Genomic DNA, 22,760 nt, shown 5'->3' on the forward strand with positions numbered 1-22,760 from the left:
TCTGTATTTATTCATCTATTTTACAAATTTTTATTGGGCACCTTCTCATTTTGGGGGACTGCTCTAGGCACTAGGGGTCCAGTGGGAACCCAAAATATCCCTCCTGTTTATTACATTGTGATAAGTCAATAAGATTTCTGGAGCCTTTTGTATATAATCTTTTCCTGTTTGATTACTTTTTGGCAAGAATATTTATGACCTTTTTCTAAATAATTGTTTATATTTAAAATGCTCTTAGCCATGTGAATAGGTATCAGTTTCGTTTTAACCTTAAAAGTGTTATGTTATTTTCATATTCCCCAATTAATGGAATAAGTATTTACTTTATTCACTGCTGTGTCCTCAGGAGTTTCACTCAGGTAGCCAACAGTTAGCAAACATTTCGTAGAATGAACTTGTTGAATTAATGGTCATTTACAGCTGTTTTCTTGATAAGAGAGTTTATCTTTTAAAATATATTTCTTTTAAAATTTTTCTCTATGAATTGTCTTTGTATTTTCTTGACTTATTTATTGGGATTTTGTCTCTTCTTAGAATGTCTTTAAACTCTTCATATATCAGTCCTCATATTGTCTACAGCTACTTTTCTGAGCTGTTGCTCACTTTTCATTTTTTAGTTATTTGTTGTATAGAAATTTTATGTAATTAAATTATTTTTGTATTAGTTCAAAGCCTATAGATTTTCTGTATTCTGGAAAAATAATTGTTTTTATAAATTTATTTATCTTGAAATAATATGGATGTTGAACGGAATTTCTGCCCGTGAATGTAAGACAAATTGGGTTTTGGTTTCCATTTGTTAGGTTGTCCTGAAAGCCAATCTGCCATCTTTTTCTAATGAGTATTTTTGAATATCATGTTAATATTAGCGGAATCATAACAGCCAGATGTCTTGCTTGGTGGGTTTGCGTATCCATTTAGTGATAATTGTGGCATTGAGGTTTTAACTACATAAATTTACTTGATTAAACATTCTCAAATCAGGGTATAAAAAGAGGCTCACTCCCCCCCGCCCCCTAGCATAATGTTCCCTGGTGTCTGGCGTGGGCCTGGAACTCTGATAGAATTTAAATAGGCCTCATAGGGCTACGGGTTGTGTGGTGCAGAAAGAAGCAGCAGGAAGTAGGTGGTGGCCTCTGATTCTCTGGGTTCTGTATCTGGCCAAACTGTGCATCTGGTGTTTCCCAGGAAGCCTGGTGCCAATGTCATACAATGCCACATCTGTTTTCGACAAATGTCTAAGCATTGAGCTCTTAAATGCCTGGCATGGAGACCTGGCATCCAGTATTTCCCAAAATAGGCTTTGAGATTTCAGCATATTTGGGGTTAATAGACTCTTCTTTTTTTTTCTGTTTAGAAATCAAACTTTTATTTTGCAGTTTTCACTGTATAGTTTTAAAATGTAGTTTCAACCAGATTTCGTTGTTTCAAATTTGTACAAATAACCCAGGAGCTCGGTAAATACTTAACCATTAATTCTAATCTGGATGTTTAATATGGAGTCATTGGTGTGACTACTTTCAGTCATTCTAAGTAAAATGGAAATGTTTTTATTGAAGACACATTCTGGCTTTGGAACCCTCAAATGCAAGGATTGTCTGGATGTATTAGGCCCTCGGTTTTATATTCATCAGTTTTTATAATAATGCATATAAGGTAGATATTGCTGTATTTTCATAAATGAGAACATTGAGGTCTAGATAAACTAAATGACTCGCCAGCAGCTAGTCATACAGCTAGTGAGTGGCTCAGCCAAGGTTGTCCCCGAGGTCTGACCCCCGGTGCCTCCTGGTCATCACCGCTTTTGCAGTCATCCAGGCCTGCACCGCCAACCACAGCCGTGGTTACAGCTGTCCCGGTGGGGGATTCGTGCTTTCTGAGAGTCCGCATTCTCTGACAGCAAATTAAATGTAAAATATTGTTTATTCCACAATCTGTGTTTAGCTTTATGTTTTCTAAAATAATATTCTAGGCATTTCATTTTTATGGTACTGTGGTTTTTTGTTTTGTTTCAGTCCAGTTCATGGCATTTTAAGGGTTGGAAGTTTGGCTTGTTCCCGGCTTGTGTCTATTTTTCAAAACGAGAATAGTGCTGACAATCAGGTTGCAGTTAGTGGGTAATTTATTTTAAATTTTCTTGAACGTCTAACATTCACATTCCATCTCATTTGAAAAATGTATATATGCTTGTTGTTTCTATGCATGTATTCTCTGGTAATTAGGTTTTTAATAGGTAATATCTCCAATTGGCTTTAAACTTAAGCAGGTAGAAAATAACACTTGCTCAGTAGAACTGGTAGCACCCACTGCGTACCAGGTGCTTATTCTTCTAAGCATTTTTAATTGTATGAATTTAATGCTCCCCACAGCGATGCAATAGCTACTACTGTTATCTCCATTTTACAAATGAGTGAACTTCATGAAGCAAGAGAGGTATCGCGTATCAAGCTGGTCTGGGTTTTGTCATTTGTCCAGTCAAGTGTCACTGCCTCTGGGAAGCCTCCTATGGACACAGCTCTCTCCTCTCTGGGCTGGATTCGGTGCTTCCCCTACAGGCTTCTATGCACTTTTCTTTCAGTGCCTTATTGCAGTTCCCCCTCATTCTCGCCTTAGACCGAATCTTCTCCAAGGCGGGTACCCTGTCTTAGGCTTTGGGGCTGACCCAGGACTTAGCACACTTCCGGGCACTTGCTAAGTACTTCATACATGCTGTTTTGCCAGGACAAATTTTCCCATTTTACAAAAGGGTATATCTGCTCTGCCTTCTTCATAGAATCTTCAAGAAAGCAAATGAGAGTTCACAGCTGTCTGTCAGACTCAGAGCACTACACACACATAGCTATGGAACCAATGATGGAGTGCTCTGCCTATGCTCAATGAAGACTGATGCTTTCAAGCCTCTAGATACCAGCACAGGGGTTGGCACCCAGGACAAATAGGTTCTTGATAAAATCCAATATGTCACTGAGTTCTGACCAGCCTCTTTTTACCCATTCGTCCTAATGATTTCTAATGATTTTTGTATGATTTGATCTTGTGCTTTTTTTGCTTTACAGAAAGAAAAGTGTTTATATCCTGATATGTAAACATTGCAGACTCATACTGTCTTGATTCCACCACTGGTTCTGCTCTCTCTTTCAGTGTTTCTCAGTATTGGCGACGTGAAAATCACAGGCTTGTAGTTTTGCTTTGCTTTTTTAAAATTGTTATTTTTTAAATATATTTTTTAATTGATTTCAGAGAAGAAGGGAGAGGGAGAGAGATAGAAACATCAATGATGAGGGAGAATCATTCATCTGCTGCCGCCCCACACTGGGGATCGAGCCTGCAACCCAGGCATGTGCCCTGACCAGGAATCGAACCATGACCTCCTGGTTCATTGGCTAATGCTTAACCACTGAGCCACACCAGTCTGGAATTTTCTTTGTTTTTTTAATGGAAGATTCTTAGGCTCTGCTTTCCGACTCATGGAATCAGAATCTCAGGTGGGAGGGAGACTTCTACACGGTTAACTTCGATGAGCATCAAGGAATGAGATCTCTTCTAAATATGTTCTAAATACTGTTGAAAAGATGGCTTAATGTCACCACAGATATTTTTAATGAGAAACTCAGTTGTTTCTTATTTAACAGCTCTCGAGAGCACTGACATTTATCTTGTTCCTCTGCGGTACATTTCACAGTCCATTTGTGCTGGCGAGTTCAGTGGGTCCTCTAATTACTCCAAACCATGTGGCCGTAGCAAGCGGCTGATAAATGGGTTGTAAATTTTTTTCCAGGCTAAAAAATCATCTTTGCCTTGCTCAGAAGTTTGGGGCCTTGAGCCGATCCTTACGTATTTTGTTTTTAGCAGAACTTTCAGCGTTGTAAGTAGACATTTCAGACTTGCTTGTAGAAAGGAAGGGCATCTATTCAGGCTGGAGCCTTGAAGAGGCCCATCCGTTTCCATAAAGGCTGTCAGTCTTCCCATCTGCTGGTCTGATGGCTGAGTGTACACTCTGCTCTTAGTAACCCACGGTGCCTGCAGGCCAGACCTCAGAAAACACAACGCGCAACGATCTGATAGCCAGCTCTTGTCAAATGCTTCATTACTCACAACTGTTGGAAGGACATGCAGTTTAACGATTGTATTCTAGAGTTATCCCTGTATCAAGCTGAGCCATCATAAACCCTTTATAAAAATATCTTCTCTTCTTACTGCCCCTACTTTATTTCCTCATTTTTAAAAAAGAGCTGTATTTCCAATCTCATGCATTGGGGTTTCTCGAACAGTTGCATTATCCCAGCCGGTCCCTTGCTATGGATAATTGAGAATTTGCTTTTAATTTAATTAGTAAGTATAGCACTGAACCAATATGTTGAAACATTGATATGGAGCAAGTTGCAAAAGTTCGATCCCCTTTCTCTGTCTATATAGGTCACGTTAAACACTAATTTTTGTCAAGTGGGCTTATTATAAAAAGTAGAAGTATACCACATTCTTCTAATTATTTTACAACACTTGGCATATCTCTACATCTTTTATATTATCAACTCAATTTTTAGCTTGTTTCTCCTAGCAGAAGGAGCCATTTGTTCTTTCATCAGAAAAAAAAAGTTTTAATTGATGATTTATTGTATGAGTCATTTTCTTATCCTGACTAAAAACTTTTTAAGTTAAAAAACATAAGCCAAAGAACTTACATGCATACAGCCATAACCCATGGACAGACAATAGTGGGGTGAAGGCCAGGGGAGGGGGCATGAGAAGGGTGGAGGGGGTCAATGGGGGAAAAAAGGGGAAATCTGTAATACATTCAACAATAAAGACAAATTTTTTAAAAATTAAAAAATGAGACTTTCTGCAATTTGTGTTGGAAAGTCTGGATACCTTTGCAAGCGGAGGGAAGATCTGTTATTTTATTTCACTTATTTTATGTCAGGAATGCATTCGTATCAAACTCCTGAAGGACAACTCAGTCGCAGGGATTTATTTGTTTTAACAAATCTCTTGGTGGAGGCAGTGGAGAGCGGAGGCCACCAGGGAACAGGGTTCTCTCTGTTTGTTAACTCACTCTGACTCCTTAGCATCCAGGAATCTGTCCTGGGGCTCAGGCTAAAGTGGCTTCTGTGCATCTGGATGTTATTTCCCAGGAAGATGGAAAGGCAAGCTTTTCCCTCCACCTTCCTGCTCCAAGCCAGGAATTATGTATATTTTATTGACTAGAACTGTGAGATATGGCCCCTCCCACCTGCAAGCAAAATGGGAAACGAGGGCTTTTACTGTTGACCCGTGTAGCAGGAGGGACCAAGGGAAGAAGGCCCACGCATTGTTACTTTCACAGTCTCTGCCGGAAGTGCCCTTATTGGGAGTGAGCCGGTGTTTTTTTGCAGTGTGCCTTTATTATGGCTCCTTTTCCCAGCCATAATTTAATTTAGGAATTCAATTCACAGCTATTCTGCATCTGTTCACATAGATACTTTATTTTCTCGGGGTACAGATTAATTATATTTTTAACGTGTTGAGCTTATTTGATACATTCCCAAGCCCTTCTGACTAGACAATATATTGCAACCTTTAATGTTTTTAAAATGCAGACTTGTGTAGCTTTTTGAACAATTTCTAATCCTGGTGAGACATACCAAGCATAGTGGCCATACGTGTTGAACAAAAGTCAGTTTTCAAACCAAAATAGCAATGGAAGAGCTTCTTCAGAATCTGACTGAAGAAAGGGGAATGTACTAAAATGTTGGAAATGAGATAAAATTGTAAAATAAGTAATGCATTCGTTTGAGAGTAAATGAGAAACAATATGACAGGACAGAGGTGACATACAGTAGCACAAAGGAAGAGCAAAGAGATGGCTTGGGTTTCAGCCTCTTTCTACCACAGACAACTGCACTTTCCATGTAACTATCTTTCTGTGCCTTGACCTCCCCTTCTTTTTATATAAATAGCAATTATAGCAACCTCACAGTGTCATTTGGCTCCCCCACCTAGAAAACAGCTGGGTACTTGGTAATAAAGCCAGGTGTGTGTAGCTCAAAAATCTATGTCCTATGTCCTACTCAACTGATGTTTCATGTGAAAGAAACCCATACTTGACTAATAGCCAATTGTTAAGCTTAGAAGGGACCTTGTTATCAGGTACTGAAAGTGACTACCTAAAATAAAACTATTCAATGCATTTTTTAATGAATTGTTTAATTCCATTCATATGTGTGTAGTCAAATTTAGTAAGATGTGTTGTGTTTTCATTTGAGAATGTAATTGTACTTTTGAAATTCATATTTTTGTTTTAATCATTTTTTTATATTTTTCTTCAAACTAGGATTTTAAGGGTGGATTTGGTATTACCATAATCCCGATGAATGTAGCCAATGTAAAGCAAGTGGACCGGACTATGAAACAATCTTTTGAGATAATCACGCCCTATAAGAGTTTTAGGTAAGCTGTACTTAAACATGTTGTGCCTGTACTACTGCAGGGCAGCTTTGGGGAGCCACTTCACATTGCAGGTGGCAATTTTATTTCTTGCAGGACATTTAGTAAAACAATGTTTTTACTTTGCATTCTGTTTAATTTCTTAGCCAGTCTCTGTAAGCACCTGTGAAAGTGATTTGAATAATCACAAGACCTGCAGATACTAATTTCATGAAATTTGAGTTGTTTCTTTTCTTAAAACATCTTTGTCTTAGTGGACTTAGTATGTTACATTTTTGTTATCAACAAATATGTGAAAACGTACTTCACATTTTGAAGGAATAAAGTAAAAGGGGAATATTACGTTGTCTTTAGGCTGTGTTGTTGTTTACCTTCTTTTAGCCTAATCAAGTATAGTCCCTCCTTTAAGATCAGCCCCTAATTATAAATGTTCTGTAATGATTTCCTAAAAGGAGCTCGAGTTTAAAATGATGCTGGGTTTATTGGATCTCCTAGCATTTACTGATCAAATATTTTAGTGCTTTGTTATATATCTTGTATTATGGTATTCTAGTAATTATTCATTATCACAGTGAAACACAAAACTCAATATATGTTCTTTATATGTGTCAGAATACTCTATAATGACTCCCTAGCTTTAGTACACAGAAGAGGCCTAAGTCAGTGTCTGCTGAGTTCAACCACATTAATTCATTTGTCACAAATAATCAACCTACCACAGGGTAGTATAAAGGTCAGAGGCAATTGTCAAAAGTTATTTAAGGACTAACAATTACTTATCAATTTCAAAAATACAACCAAGTCTAGTACTCAATTTACCTGTCAAAATATGTCTGCTGGCTCAAATTTTAGCAACAATCAAAAGACGTAAGGAATAATAAGCTTTATTTTCACATATGCAGATTCATGCTTCCGCTGAAAATGTAGACATTGACTGAGCTGCTTTTACTCACAACACTCTGACACCAAATCTGTGGGGTTTTCCTCTTACCAATCAATTCTCCAACTCTCTGGACTCCAATCGTGTGTTCTACAATTCAGTTCTATTCTGCCATACCAGAGTGAGCATCAGACCCCACAGGCTTATGGCTCAGTCCCACAAGACTGTCCTCCAGATACCAGTTGCAAGTATTGGGTCCCTGGGTACCCACACTTCTGTGCACATTGACTATAAAATGGGGTTCCCTTGACTCCCTTTCCCTCAGGTTTGATAAACTGCTAGCATTGTTCACAGAACTCAGGGAAACAGTTTAATTACAATTACCAGTTTATTATAAGGAATACAACCCTGGAAAGGCCAGATGGGTGAGCTGCATAGGGCAGGCACAAGGGATTAGTGGTACAGAGCTTCTGTGCCCTCTCTGGATGTACCACCCTCCTCAGAACCTTGTTGTTTAGGGGTTTTTATGGAGCTTCCATTCCAAAGGTATGAGTGATCAAATCTTTGGCCATTGGTGAGTAACTCAGTCACAAGTCCTTCCTCCTTCCCAGAGGTCAGGGGGTGGGGCTGGTTGAAAGTTCCAGAGCTAATCAAACGTTGGTATTTTTGGTGTCCAGCTCCAGTCTAGACTCCCAGCCACAAGTTATCATATTAGCGTATAAAACACTTTTATCATTCCAATGGTTTTAGAGCTATATACCAGTAAAGACCAAATATCTGTTTTCCATAGAACCATATTGGCTGTGACCAATATCTATATAGAAAGAGAAACCACTAAGAAATGTGTAACTATTATAGTGATGAGGGTATCATAAAGAACGTCAACAAAAATCCACACAGGCCACTCAGTTTTTTTTCCTGATTGTGTAACTTATGCTAGTCGTCTATATTTTCATTGTATTTCAAAGCATTTTTTTCTTCAGAACAGAAAATTGTAATGAAAGCATTGTTCTGTGGGTGATTGAGTATGGCACATTTCTGGGCACACGATAGGTACTCAGTAAATATTTCTTAAAGGAGTTTAAGAAACTGATCTTTAATGTTTTTATTCGTTTACTGAGGCACCCAACAAACACTAAGATTTAGAATAAATCAAAACATGGCTAAAAATGAGTTAGAATTCTGTTGAATAGTAATCACTAAAACTTTTGATTTCTCATTTTCTTAAAGCCATCTGTACATTCTTTGAATGACAAAATAATCTATTTTTAGTACTAAAAAAATTAAACTTTCTGGTGGGTATTTTTGTAGTTTAGTTTCAGACTACCCTGGCATTCTTTCTTGGGGAAGTAACCCTATAGATCTGAAACTCTGACAGTCTTACGTTGATTATTATACAACCACTACTTAGGAAACAGGGCTTCTCATTTAATCTCTTGACCTAAAAGGGCAATTTTTATATCCTGGTCAGAAAAATATACACGTTAATTTTGCTTCAACATACATAAATGAAGTCATAAGCAATGTGAAAAATTAAAGAAAATAAATAGATTTCTAAATTAGATGATTGACAGAAGAGACTATCCAACTGCCTGGAAGGCATATTTTTCAGCTGCTGTGTAATGTGTGAGTGAAATGAATATGCAAACCGAACATACCGCTTAATTGGCCTTTACCAGGGAGATCAATAATGCAGAAACGTTAATTGTTTCAGCTTTGTAGCCGAGTCTGAAAAGGAGAAACAAGAGTGGATTGAAGCTGTGCAGCAATCGATAGCAGAAACTCTCTCTGATTATGAAGTAGCTGAGAAGATTTGGTTCAATGAGTCCAACAGGAGCTGTGCAGATTGCAAAGCCCCAGATCCGGACTGGGCATCCATCAATCTCTGCGTCGTCATCTGCAAGAAGTGTGCAGGTAATTAGTGATAAGTTATGCTCATCACTGTCTGGGGGCAGATTGGCACTGAAGGCTCTTTATTGTCATATATAATGTGTCCCGGCTAATGGTTGTGGAAAATAAAAACAGAGAAAGCTTATTACATTTAAATCAATTTTAGAAATGCAATTCTAAGTTTCTCTTATGCATGGCTTAGGTATCAAAATTGATTTTTAAGCATGTAATCATTTTTGTGTGCCTACTGGTCCATGTATGGATTGTAAAAAGAGAGCGTCGACATTTTTAGATTTTAGGTGAATGTGTTCCAGAACACATGCTGAACACACTTGCTCTTTGTATGGTTTGTCCTTTTTCCTTCGGTCATCTTTTATCAATCCTGTTTGTCACATCAACGTTGTTCAGAGCTCTAAACTGGTATATCAGGTCTGGTACCTCTTCTAGGGAGAATTTTTATACAGAAGCATTTTCCAAGTGTAGTGAGAGTTATGAAAGTAACCAGTGCCATGACTAGTTTTCCTGTTGTGGCCTTACACCCTACAGACTGTCTACTAGTTCACTGCATTGGGAGCTCAGACAGTTGTCCAAGTGAGTGCAGGCAGTGGACCCCAGCTTAGGTGTGAAACCATGGAGATCTTGGAGAAAGTTAGCCCCAACCCAAACTTTAATGCATCTTTTTGCTCTCCCAGGTACTGTGCTGGCCTAGGAATTAAAAAGATGTAGAAGGCATGGGCTTTCCTGCAGCAGCAGATCAATAGTGATTATAATAGAGGAGGATGAGGGCAAGAGTAGAGTACAGGTCTCATTGAGTGACATGGAGGAGAAGCACCTAAGTCAGTTGGAGCCAAGATAAGAACAGTTGCTTTAAACTCTTTTTTTTTTTATTAAAATAGTTTCTTTAATATATTTTATTGATTTTTTACAGAGAGGAAGGGAGAGGGATAGAGAGTTAGAAACATCGATCAGCTGCCTCCTGCACACTCCCCACTGGGGATGTGCCCGCAACCAAGGTACATGACCTTGACTGGAATAGAACCCGGGACCCTTCAGTCCTTAGGCTGACACTCTATCCACTGAGCCAAACCAGTCAGGGCTGCTTTAAACTCTTAATACTCTCAGTGCTACCACATTTCTCATCACCACAGGATAGATTTCCCAAACAGCTGATTAACAACATCAATAGCAGCAACAAAGAGCATCCATTAATCCCCCTCTACTTTGCAGATGTTCCTTTCCAGTCTCAGGTAGACATAGCCTTTGTGTTGTCCAAGGCTGTTCTTTCTACCTATGCTCCCTTTCTTTCCTTTCTTCTCACTCTCTATGTAGCTGTTCAACTATGGTTCCTTTTGTTTCAGTATATAAACCAGCCTTAGTCTGTCCTGTTAACACCAGCTTCCTGAAAATGTAACCATTCCCTTCTGTGTACCAATCTGTGTCCCTTTTTTCTTTAATAGACAAATGCTTTCAAGAGTAGTCATCTGCAAGGGTTTTCTTCATATCCTTAACTTCCTAGTTTTTCTTTAGCATCTCTAATCAGTCTTCTTTTCTCTCTACTCAGTAAAATTATTCTCCCCACATTTACCAATGTATTCTACCTCTCCATGTCTGTGTGGTCAGCTCCAGTCTTTATTGTCTTCTGCGATATTTAACAATCTGACCCTTTAAGACTTCCCATCCTCCCTCAGCTTCCAGGAGACCATTTCCTCGTGTGCTCTTTCTACTCTGCTCATCCTTTCTCGGGCTGCTTTTCCTCTGCCTGCTCCTGAAATAGGTGTTTCCCTGGGGTTTCATGCTCTGCTGTCTTCCACTGGATGTTCCTGAGGGGCGATTTTTAATCATTGGAATTCAGCACTCATTTTTATGCAGATGACTGTTAGAAACCAACACTCTTATATCTACCTACTAGAACCTCTTCTTAGGTTTGCCCAAGATCCCTCAAAAAATAACATGTTAAAAATGGAGCTCTCATTGGTGGCCAGCTCATTATATAAAACTGCACTTTCTCCTATATTCCAAGTCCTGGTCGGAACAGTCCTGCCCACCTATAGTAAAGCTTAAAATCCCAGCCATCCTCCTGACCCTTCCCCTGTCCTCTCAGGACACTGGGTCCATCAGTTTCATCTTTGCAGTATTTCTAAATCTGCCCTCCACTTTGTTTCTCTTCCTGTTGCCTTAACTCAGATTCTGTCATTTCTTGTCTAGGCTACTCTGTCCAGTTCTTCCTACTTGGTTCTCAGTTTGACCACAGTTGCTTTTAGGTGTTCTTTATAAATGCAAACCTGTGCAAATTCCTGCCCTGGGAGTTCTAGGGCTTTGTGTTCTCAGTAGTTTCTATCTCAAAGACCAGAGGAGAGGAACCTTTTTAAGGTAGAGAGAGGAACTCTTTCATGCTTTAAGGAAGAAAGTTCTTAAGATCAAAGGTAATGTCTTATGTACCTTTTTCCTTCTCGGGAGTTTAGACAATAAAGCATCTGAACATGACTTTGTTGGTAACGACTGAATGTTGATTTATACGGCAGAATTGAACTGATAATAGTAGAATGCTGGGCTGTTACTCTCTACCACGCATACAATAGTAGAATAAAGAATCCACTTAAGCTCGGAGTGGCTAAGTGTTTGAGTGTAGGCCTTTGAACCAGGAGGTCACAGTTCAGTTCCTGGTCAAGGTACATATCCGGTTGTGGGCTTGATCGCTAGCGTGGGGTGTGTGGGAGGCAGCTGATAGATGATTCTCTCTCATCATTGATGTTTCTTTCTCTCTCTCCCTCACCTTTCCTCTCTGAAATTAATATATATATATATATATATATATAGTATATATATATTTTTTTTAAAGACTCCATTGAAGATTAAGTACCCATTTATTAAAGTTGTAGCTAGTTTTTTTTTTAGAATAATGGGATAATAACTGTTTTCATATACATGTAATTTACACAGACCCATTATAAAATATTTTCAGTGACTATTTCTAATTAATTACCAAACGATGCAAAAATTATATATGTATGGGTATACATACATGCGTGCATGCACACATATGGACACACATGCACATACACATCGATACACACCTTTAAGAGTATCGTTTTATGCCAGTACAAGATGGTGATGAAGGTGATTACTGTTAACTTCACTGTGGTTGGTTATGATTTCTGTATAAACACCATCACTACTCCTGGGTGGAAATAGACATCAGTGTATTTTCAGTTGAAAAAAAATATATAAACACAAACATCCATGCACACATAAACACTGTTTTAAAAAGGTAAATACATTTGCATATGAATTAAAATAGAATGCAACTGTTTTTTGACTTTAGGACAACATAGATCTTTAGGACCAAAAGATTCCAAGGTTAGAAGTCTAAAAATGGATGCAAGCATTTGGAGTAATGAACTCATCGAGGTAAGTCCGGTCTTACTGTGGTGGTGGTGGTGGTGAGCAGAGGTCTGGGAGGAGAGATGCCCGTTAGGAGCTTATGTTAGGAACTCCTTGAGCAACTTCTCACCACAGTAGAGTAATGGCTTATAGCTTCTTTGATAGTAGCAACTTTCTACTTTAACTTTCATAATGCTTCCTAAATGAATAGTTATTTTAAAGATAAAGAAGTACAAGGAGCTTTAATTGTAATAACTATTTTTAAGAGCTTGGCAGCTCTGTCGTTTACCCAGAATTTACTTTCTTTTTAACCCAGCATGGATGTAATATTAGAAAAGTGATGAAAACATTGGGCAAAATTTGCCATTCTTTATCTTGGCCATGCTGTGTCATTAACTGCGATTATGTCTAACTTGCTGTCTCCCAATTCCATTTTCTGCTCCGTTTCAGCACCACTCTCAGCCACGTTAGTCCACCTACTCAGCCATTTTAAATGAATCTGTCTCAATGTGAGCTTCAAAAAATAATCATGCTTTGGCTGCAATTTGTGTGGCTTGCAATTTCCTTCCTCGCTAATCTTCCACTGTTATTAAGAGCAGCTAGACTGTATTTAAAATAGAAATCGTGTCTGCTTTCACACTCCATCTTCCTGAAAAAGTTAAATCTTTCCTGTGTTTTTGCATATTTTATACTAAGTTATGCTTTCATTTATCATGTGAGTCAGTTTTCTGCAGATTTAAGTAATATTTTAGGAACTGATATATCTTATAATTTTTTGATAATTCAGCTTTTTATTGTCATTGGAAACAAAAGAGCAAATGACTTTTGGGCTGGTAACCTTCAAAAAGATGAAGAATTACACATGGACGCGCCTGTAGAAAAGAGAAAAAGCTTCATTACCCAGAAGTACAAAGAAGGGAGATTCAGAAAAACCCTTTTGGCATCTCTCACCAAGGAGGAATTAAATAAGGTATCCAATAAAACATAACAATAGACATGCATTTTAGTATCTTATTAAGTATGTGCCAAGGATTTTGGAAAGAAATAAAAAATATTTTGCTATTTGATGAAATTATTGCACAATCTCATTTTATTTCCTTTTGTGAGACTTTATCCATGGTTTCTCATTGTTTCTCTTAAGAGTTGTCATCAATGGCAGATAAACTCTCCACAAGATTTCAGCTAACGTAGGCATATCCCATTATTCTTAAACCCCTGTCAACTTTCCCTATTTTAGGGACAGGACACGCTTCAGCTCATACATTGCTGACTTGCTGTCACCAGAATTAGCATTAGTTACTTCATTTATTGGTACAAGCAATGCTTTGCTTAGTGCTGTTGATTTGAACTGTCACTTGCTTTTGGCTGAGTGATTCCAGGTCTTTTGTGACCATTTTATGCTACCCACTTGATCTTTACTCATTTAATGAGGGACACTTGGGTTGTTTCCATATCTTGGCTATTGTGAAAAATAATGCTGCAATGAACATCAGAATGATGATATCTTTTCAATATTCTGTTTTTATTTCATATATATATTTTTTTTTCACAAGTGGGGTTGCTGTATCCTATGATAACTGTATTTTTAAGTCTTTTGAGGAATATTGATGCTGTTTTCCAATGTGGCTGAACTAAATTGTATTCCCACCAGCAGTGCACAAGGGTTCCCTTTTCTCCACATCCCCATCAGCACTTGTTATTTCTTGTCTTCTCCAACATAGCCATTCTGACAGGTGTGAGGCGATATCTCATTGTGGTTTTCATTTACATTTCCCTGATGATTAGTGATGTTGAACATCCTTTCATGTACCTGTTGGCCATTTGGATGTCTTCTTTGGAAAACTGTCTAATTTGTTTCTATGCCCATTACTGAATCAGATTTTTAAAAGTTGAGTTGTATGTGTCCTTGATTCTGAAGTGAAGGAAATTCTGGACGTCAGCTAGACCATGGTGGAAAAGAGAAGCACTTTTTAACTAGTAGACAGGAACTGTGAATACATTCTGAGACTCCTTGGCTGCACACTCTGAGCTGCCCATTGGGATAGCTAATGAGCGATTATCCTGAGGTTGCAGTGTGGAGGGCAAATTAATTAGTGATCTGTCCAGATGCACCACGTCAGAGAGAAGGTAAATAGTGAACCTGAGGCTGAAGTCAGATGGAATCAGGGTGCAAAATCAGAGGGTTTGGAAGAAAATGGGAAGCCAATAAAGTGAGGAAGCAGGAAGAGAGGATGAGAAGAGATGTAAAGGTTGCTTATTAATATAGGTCCACAATGTTTTATTGTGTCTGTTTACTGCTCCTGCTCGCCACATTACCCCTCCCCCAAAGGGAAAGATTCGGAATTGGAGCTCATCTTTCAAATTACCACAACACAACAATAATAGAACAAATATACAGATCCCAATTAGGCTGGAAATTACATACATACATACATACATACATACACATACAAATGCATACATACATTAATATGACAAAACATTCAGTGGATACCTCATTATTACATTTGAAACATTTAGAATTTTCTGAGCATCAGTCATTATCATTGTATGTAAGTACAAAAAGTGTCTTCCAGAGCAAATATTCTGGATTAGAAGGTTTGGAACATCACAGCTACAAAACAATGAATTGAAGCTTGGAGGTCTTGGGTTATGATTTAAATTCATGCAAAGCAGGCCTTGTGTGCCTATTGTTTAATTCAGGGCACACGTATAATTATATTTCTTAGTTAAGAAGGAATACAAACTTCATATCGTAAATGGACAGACTTTCACTCATTTTAATAGCTAGAATTGCATTTTCTTCCTTTAAGAGTTACATTTTCTTTCAATGGCCAGGCTCTGTGTGCTGCTGTGGTGAAATCGGATGTTCTGGAAACAATGGCTTTGCTCTTCAGTGGAGCAGACGTCATGTGTGCAACCGGAGACCCCGTGCACAGCACCCCCTACCAGCTGGCCAAGAAGGCTGGGCAGAGTCTGCAAATGGAATTTCTCTACCACAACAAGTTCTCAGGTGAGCCCCATCCCTTCATTAGCCTGGTTTCTTCTGATGTGTCCCTAAATGGACAGAAACCCATATCTATTTATTTCTCAAATAAGAAAAGCCATCAGAATGAAGAAAAATATAACTACCAAAAAGATGGAAGATGCGTCAGAGTACATTTTAAGAAAAAGTCTAGGAAATCTTTGACGTTTCTCTAATCTTACAAATGGAAGATTAAAACAGTTAATCCTACATTATCATTTCCACCAAAATCAAATCCGATTTTCATATATGAATAATAAACACAACGTAAGTGCTTATTTTTGCAAGTTTTATGCAAAGTAAAATAAATATTTCTGTGTATTTATTCTGTGGTATATTTGAAGTAGTTTTTCTTCTAGCTCAAACCTCACCTACATATTCATAAGCAAAGGGAAAGTTGTTTACATTTTAGATGTCAAATGCATTATTTCTGTAATTTCTCCAGATTTTCCTCAACACGACGTTCATTTCGAAGGTGGATTAAGTCAAGAGTCCGCCCAGTGCACGTTCCTCTGTGACTTTTTGTACCAGGCTCCTTCTGCTGCTTCCAAACTCCCTGCAGAGAAAAAACTGCTGGAAGGTACCTTTCCTGCTCCTTTTAGATTTGGTTACCGATAAAACTGTCTTTCATTATCGAAACAATTAGGTTTACATTTTGATATTTTTTCCCCTGAAGATATTAGATTTGATCTTGTGGTAGAAAAAATATGTTTTTTTAGGATTTATAAATGCTTCCAGGCACAGATAATATTTCATGAGCTGCAACAGGGATTTACCACTGGGTTGGGATGCTGAGGGAATTCGCAACAGAATTCACTGATGTCTACCGCAGGGCCAACCAATTCTGTTTCAGGTCTTAAAGGTTGTCCCAAAGAAATGTGAAACTCAGCCCCTTCCCTTAGGGACAGACACCCTAACTGGGGAGATAATATAGGTAAATGTGAACACAGAGGAAGAAGTGACAAGTTTCAGTGCTTATTTTATCAGCATACTAAGTAATATTAGGTAGTTCAGTTTGTTCTGGTGGACTGTGTGTGTGTGTGTGTGTGTGTGTGTGTGTATAAAATAAAGCTTAAGCATGATTTCCAAATACTGATGGTAATTGATTTGATTCAGCAACCTATATTCTAGGTTTGGGAATTACCTGAGCCGAGGCCCTGTAGGCAGTTATTCATCAGCTCCTTGTGTCAGGCGTGTGCTAGGCAGGCATTAGAAATACCAAAATGAAACAGACACAGGCCTCATGCTCCTGTGACAAATATTTGAACTAATTTTAGAAAGATAGCAGGAAACTATGAGCTCTGTCTTCCTGGAACAAAGAGAATTTAAGAGATTAAGCTCCACAGGCCCAGTGACGGTGGGCGTCCTGAGGCTCTGAGCCTGGCATTCGTTCCCTGGGTGCTGTGACCCAGCTCTGTTACTCCAGCAAAGGAACAGTAGGATGAAGAACTCACTTTAAAGTGTTCATCTGGGTTCTTGTGCACTTGAAGTGATTATTTCAGTGTAAATGCTTTATTTCCAAAAAAGTATTTCCCCAAGCAGAATTCTACTGGGATTAACTGGACTTCATTAGGTTTTTCTGAAAACAGTAGCAGCCCTTTAGTAAGGCTTTAGGTATTTACATACATTAATTGTAATCCTCACAAAAACTCGGTAAGACAGCTGATATTATGCTGATTTGCACAGAAAAAATGGAGGAATTCAGCACGAAGCAGTGTTTTCCATCTGAGCTGTGTTATAATTGTTATTGTAGCACTTTGGCCAGTGGCACGGCATTTTTATTCTTTGAATTTAGATGTTTTTGCTTCTTTCAACAATTGGTTTTTAATGTCTTCCTTAACTCACCCTAACTCAGTTATGAACGATGAATTTCACAGACATTTTCTCACCTTCTGTTCCTCCTTACCAGCGTTTAACCCTTAAATAGTCCAAAGTTGACTGAACAGAAAGGAGAAAGTACCTGAATGATCTGTGAATTGACTACAGCAGTTATCTATACTAATAAAAGGGTAATATGCTAATTGATCTGTGAATTGACTACAGCAGTTATCTATACTAATAAAAGGGTAATATGCTAATTAGACCAGACGCCCATCTGGACGTCCTTCCTGACAAAGCCACAGCAGCTGGAGCTGAGGAAGGCAGCTCTGCAGGAGAGGTCGTGGCCGTGGGAGCGGAGGAAGGCGGTTCCACAGCCCCTTTAGCAGAGGCGGCGCTGGAGAGGCCTCAGCGTGGGCCGGTCCAGCGCCAAGGCCCCTTCCACAGAGGCAGTGGGAGAGGGGCTGTGCGGTCCAGGTCCCAGTGCTGCCCCTTCCACAGAGGCAGGCACAGAGGCAGCAGCACAGACCTGGGCCCAGTGCCACGCCTGCACAGAGGCTGGACGGGGTATGACCTGCTGTGCCTCAACCTCCCACAGCCCCTCCCCCAGCTGGCCTGGTCCCAGATCACGCCCCACCCAGCAGTGGGTGGGGGGGTGGGGCCAGCGCTAAGAAGTGAGGGCCTAGAGCTGGCAGCAGAGCAGGGTGAGGGAGGCGGTACCTTCCCCTGATCTGCCCAGTCACCTCCTGCAGAGGAGGACATCCCCTGAGGGCTCCTGGACTGTGAGGGGGGGCAGGCCGGGCTGAGAGACACCCCCCCAGTGCATGAATTTTCATGCACCAGGCCTCTAGTTAAATAATAAGTAATAATTGAGTAATAAGACAATTAATGTACTTGCAAATAAGTTTACAAGTTTTCTAGAATGTTTCATCTAAATAGTAGGAGATCCTAGACCAGTCCGCGGGCCGGATCCGGCCCGTTTGAAATGAATAAAACTAAAAAAAAAAAGACCGTACCCTTTTATGTAATGATGTTTACTTTGAATTTATATTAGTTCACACAAACACCCCATCCATGCTTTTGTTCCGGCCCTCCGGTCCAGTTTAAGAACCCATTGTGGCCCTCGAGTCAAAAAGTTTGCCAACCCCTGTCCTAGACTTAACTCTTCAAACCATTGTAGGAGGATGAAATAGGAACTTGAAATAGAAGACTTTCTTCCTGAAGCTTTTCAATAAAGCATGAGCACCCTGCAGGCTAAAAATAAGATTAGTTATTTTTTGACAATTGTGGTTATACTATTTATAGACTTCCTTGAAATATGGTTTGATTTTTTTCTTAATCACTTGAGGACTGATGTTTTAAACTTTAACTAAATCCTTGTTTCCTTTTATCTTTTAAAATTAACTATAGATTTTTTTGGTTAAAATTTAAAAAATAGAAACTAGTGCATTCTCTGTTCAATTTAATTAGGGATGTTTTCTCATTTTGGAACAATCTCTTTTAAATAATATGAAATTGAACTTTTATACTTTGGCTATGTAACACACAGAAATTATTGTATTGGATATAATCTCCTGGCAGGGTATTCTTTGATCATCTTCTTTTCTTCTATCCAATATTTCGGCAAGGTCTATCATTTCAAACTCAAAATGGGTTATGAATCAGTTGGCTACTCTCCATCTCCCCTCAGAGCCTAGCCCGGCACCATCATGCCCTCCCTGGGCTGTTAAAGCCTCCCTATTTGTCTGCCAATACCTATTCTAGTTCCTTCCAAACCATTCTCCAAAAAGCAGACTCAATGTTTATTAAAAATGTAAAGCAGATCATGTACTTCCATTGTTCAAGTACATTTAGCAGCTTCCCATCCCAGAATATATTCCTTCCTTTGCTGCATCATGCCTGGCCATACTGGTTTCCTGTCTGTTTCTACAACATGCCTGTTCTTTTCTGCCCCCCTTTGCAATTGCTGTTTACTCTGCAAGGAGGCCCCTCCCCATTTTGGCTCCTTGTCCTCTTTCAGGGATCAATTCAGTGCCACCTACTCAGGGAGGCCACTTGGCACGTTGCTAAAGTTTGTGCCCACTGCCAGCTCTTCCTTTTATAGTCTGCCACTTATTTCCATCGTAGCACTTAGCGCATGAAGGTGATTCTCCTTCATTGATTTGTTTCTCTTTCCCTCTGGAGTGAAAGCCCAATGAAGCATCAGCATTTTCTGGTTTATTTGGGATTATCAAATCTTTGGTGCCTAAAACTGTGTCAACACATAGTAATCATGTGATAGCTACTTGTCCAATAAATGACCATTTCTCTGGTCACAGTACTACCAGTGTAAAAGTGTAAGTGACTTGTTAATGTTTTGTTTTTCCCCTGTGTACAAACATGTATCATTGCTGGCAAAAAAGCATATTTTGTTCAGAAAGAGCCTACTTAAGAATGAAGAAGAAATGGGAGGATAAGGACACATATGTAATACCTTAATCAATAAAAATAAAAATAAAAAAGAATGAAGAAGAAAAAGTCGAACTACCAAGAAGCAGAAAGTTCTGGTGTTTTTGTTTTTTCCTTTCTCGATTTGCCCTCAGGATCCTGTAGTGGTGTTACTCCTATTGAGCGCCAGCTTTATGGAAAAATGAATTATTCGGAAAGATTTAGAGATTAAAGTGTGGTTGCCACCTTGGCCTCTGAATGGCAAGCACCTGTGCCGCACCACTCCATCAGTGCTTGTCCGGACACCATGGGGCAAAATGATTAAAAACCAAGGAAAAGCCAGGGAACAAAGTGCATGCGGCCCTTCAGAGAGTTACGGAGGCTTCAAACTGTCAGCTCAGGTTTTCAGGGTTTGAAGTTCTTCTAGCCTCTGGTTATGAAGACTGATCTGTATTTTTCTTTTCCTTCTCAATTTAGTGTTCATGGAAAGAAAGATTGATAGCTCCTGTTAAACCTAAGTACAGAGCTGAAGAATAGCATCCTGCCTTTGTTTTCTGTTTTCTCCCCTCAACCGTATTTTTCCCTTTTAGCATCTTACTTTGATTTGTTGACACAATGTTTGATTTCTTTTTTTTTAAATCCTCACCTGAGGATGTTTTTCCATTGATTTCTAGAGAGAGAAAGTGGAAGGAACATTCTCTCTTTAGAGGGAGAGACACAGAGAGAGAAACATTGATGTGAGAGAGACACATCGATTGGCTGTCTCCCACATATGCCCAGACCAGGGCCAGAGTCTAGCCTGCAACTGAGGTACATGCCCTTGACTGGAATCGAACCTGGGGCCCTTCAGTCTGCGGGCCAATGCTCTATCCACTGAGCCAGACTGGCCAGCGCCAGTGTTTGATTTCTAAAAAGAAAGTCATTGATAGGGTTTACTATTAGAAACTGTATCATTTACTTATATTTAATTTCATAGATTAGCATTGACGATTTTTGATGATCTGTTAAGTGCCTAGCTTGTGTAGTTTTTAAAAGTTTCTTCAAGGTTAAAACACATTTATTTAAAATGAAAACTATACCTAGTGTGTATTCTTAGTTTCAGTAGAAGCTGAATACAATCAGATTAGGAAATTCTTCATGAGGAGATGACTTATTTATGCTTTCTACAAATAATAGTTTTACCTGAATTATCTCAGCCTTATTGTGCACATAGGTATTAGAAGGTATGACCTCCACTCTACCCTAACACATTAAAAATGGGCGTATGTGCTTCAGTGGTATAACAGGCTCAGAGAGGTAGCATGTGAAGTAATCACGACCATAGCTTCACGAGCTGACTGCCTGGTTCACCTCCAGCCCTGATGCTAAGCCCTTGTGTGACCTGAGGAAAGTCAATGGGCTGCTTTGTGCCTGTCTACAGGAGACAAGGAAGGGGTTTGTCATAACAGGAATGACCTAAGAGGCCTGTTCTAGGACTCAGTGAGTTAATGAACATAAAGTGTGTAGAAGAATGCATGGCACGTCAGTGTGGTGATGAGGGGACCGTGAGGAGGAGGCGGAGCAGCAGAGGGGCTGCTTCCGGTTTCCAGTTGGCCCTTGAGTTTAGATATGTTCTTCTGGCTGTAGGTGACAGCCCAGGTGTCAAACTGTGGTATCCATATCACTCCACAGCCGCATTTCAATAGATCACCTCCGGAGTCCTTTACCTCTGCTTGAGGACATTCTAGTAATGTTTGTCTTCCCTGGTCAAACATTAAGATAGAATAGGAGTCAACAGCCCCTCCAGTCAGTCCAACCACTGTCCCCATGGCCTCTTATCCGTTAAACAGCTTACATTTTTAGGGTTTATTCATTGAGAGTGGCTCCTGCTTTGTTTCTGGTGGATATCTTTGAGTAAGACTACTTCTGTAGCCAACAAGGTGTCATGGATGGTATCGACATTTCTCAAGGTCATAGTCTGCAGACCATGTCCAAATTGGCCTACACAGACCAATGCAATCCGACATAATTTTGTTAAAGCTTTTCCTTGCTTCCCAAATGAATAGGAATGTCAAGATTTGCTATCCCAGCTTTGTCATTATAAATCCTCAAAGGTAATATCTGCCTCCCTTGTCTGACCTCCGGCCCGTTTTCCTTATACCAGTAAAATGAAGCTAATCAAGGGTAGTAGTGATGATAATGCAATAGAACTAGATCTCCTTAAGCCCAAATTTCTAACTGGAAAAGAGTTTGTACTCACCTTTTTAAAGAGCTCTGTCATTTGTTTCCCATTGAAATTTGCATAATTAGATTCCTCATTTACATTTATTGTATGCATCATGTATTTGGCACTTTTTATTTAAGACTGTCCAAGGGCTCCCACTTGTCTGCTGAGAAAGGCACGAACTCCTGAACACCTGTCATGTGAGGCTCCAGGGGCCTGGCCTCTGCCTTGAGCCTGCAATCTTGCTTCCCTTTCCCGACTTCATGTGTAACCTGAGTCTCTGGCCAAATCAGCTTTCAGCACTGTCCCCTTCCTGTGGCTTCCCAGAATTATGGGATGACTGCAGTTCAGAATGCATTTTTTGCTGCTTTAGAAACATGCCTTTTCAGTCATAAATGACTATTTCAAAAGCTGTGTTTTCCTATGAAATTTTTCTTTTTGCTTCAGACTGAGGGTGGCTTCCCTCCGTGAATGATTCTCACCTGAAAGGGCCCACCTGATGGTTGTTATTCCAGACAGCTCCCCTTAGATTGGATTACAAACTGCCTAAGGCAGTGGTTCTCAACCTTGGCTGCACATTAGAATCACCTGGGAATCTTTTTAAAATCCTGATTTCTGGGCCTCTTCCTCCGGAAATTCTGTTTCTTTGTTACTAATGTTGTGGCCCCAACAAGATAACAAAGAAACAGAATTTCCGGAGGATGAGGCCCGGT

At 39.5% G+C, this 22,760-nt stretch overlaps 1 protein-coding gene across 1 annotated transcript in view; it reads left to right on the forward strand.

Annotated features, from left to right (window-relative positions):
- Nucleotides 1-22,760, forward strand: part of ARAP2 (ArfGAP with RhoGAP domain, ankyrin repeat and PH domain 2) — a gene marked incomplete at its 3' end in the record, with an annotated part of 108,584 nt that overhangs the window by 62,263 nt on the left and 23,561 nt on the right. The window contains exons 10-15 of the mRNA XM_006088530.3: nt 6,311-6,426; nt 9,018-9,217; nt 12,516-12,601; nt 13,362-13,544; nt 15,413-15,587; nt 16,045-16,179. Of these exons, the coding sequence (XP_006088592.1) occupies nt 6,311-6,426; nt 9,018-9,217; nt 12,516-12,601; nt 13,362-13,544; nt 15,413-15,587; nt 16,045-16,179 (895 nt within the window). The remainder of the gene's footprint in view (nt 1-6,310; nt 6,427-9,017; nt 9,218-12,515; nt 12,602-13,361; nt 13,545-15,412; nt 15,588-16,044; nt 16,180-22,760) is intronic.

Source organism: Myotis lucifugus, unplaced genomic scaffold (assembly GCF_000147115.1).
Source record: "Myotis lucifugus unplaced genomic scaffold, Myoluc2.0 scaffold_48, whole genome shotgun sequence".
Lineage (NCBI taxonomy): Eukaryota > Metazoa > Chordata > Mammalia > Chiroptera > Vespertilionidae > Myotis > Myotis lucifugus.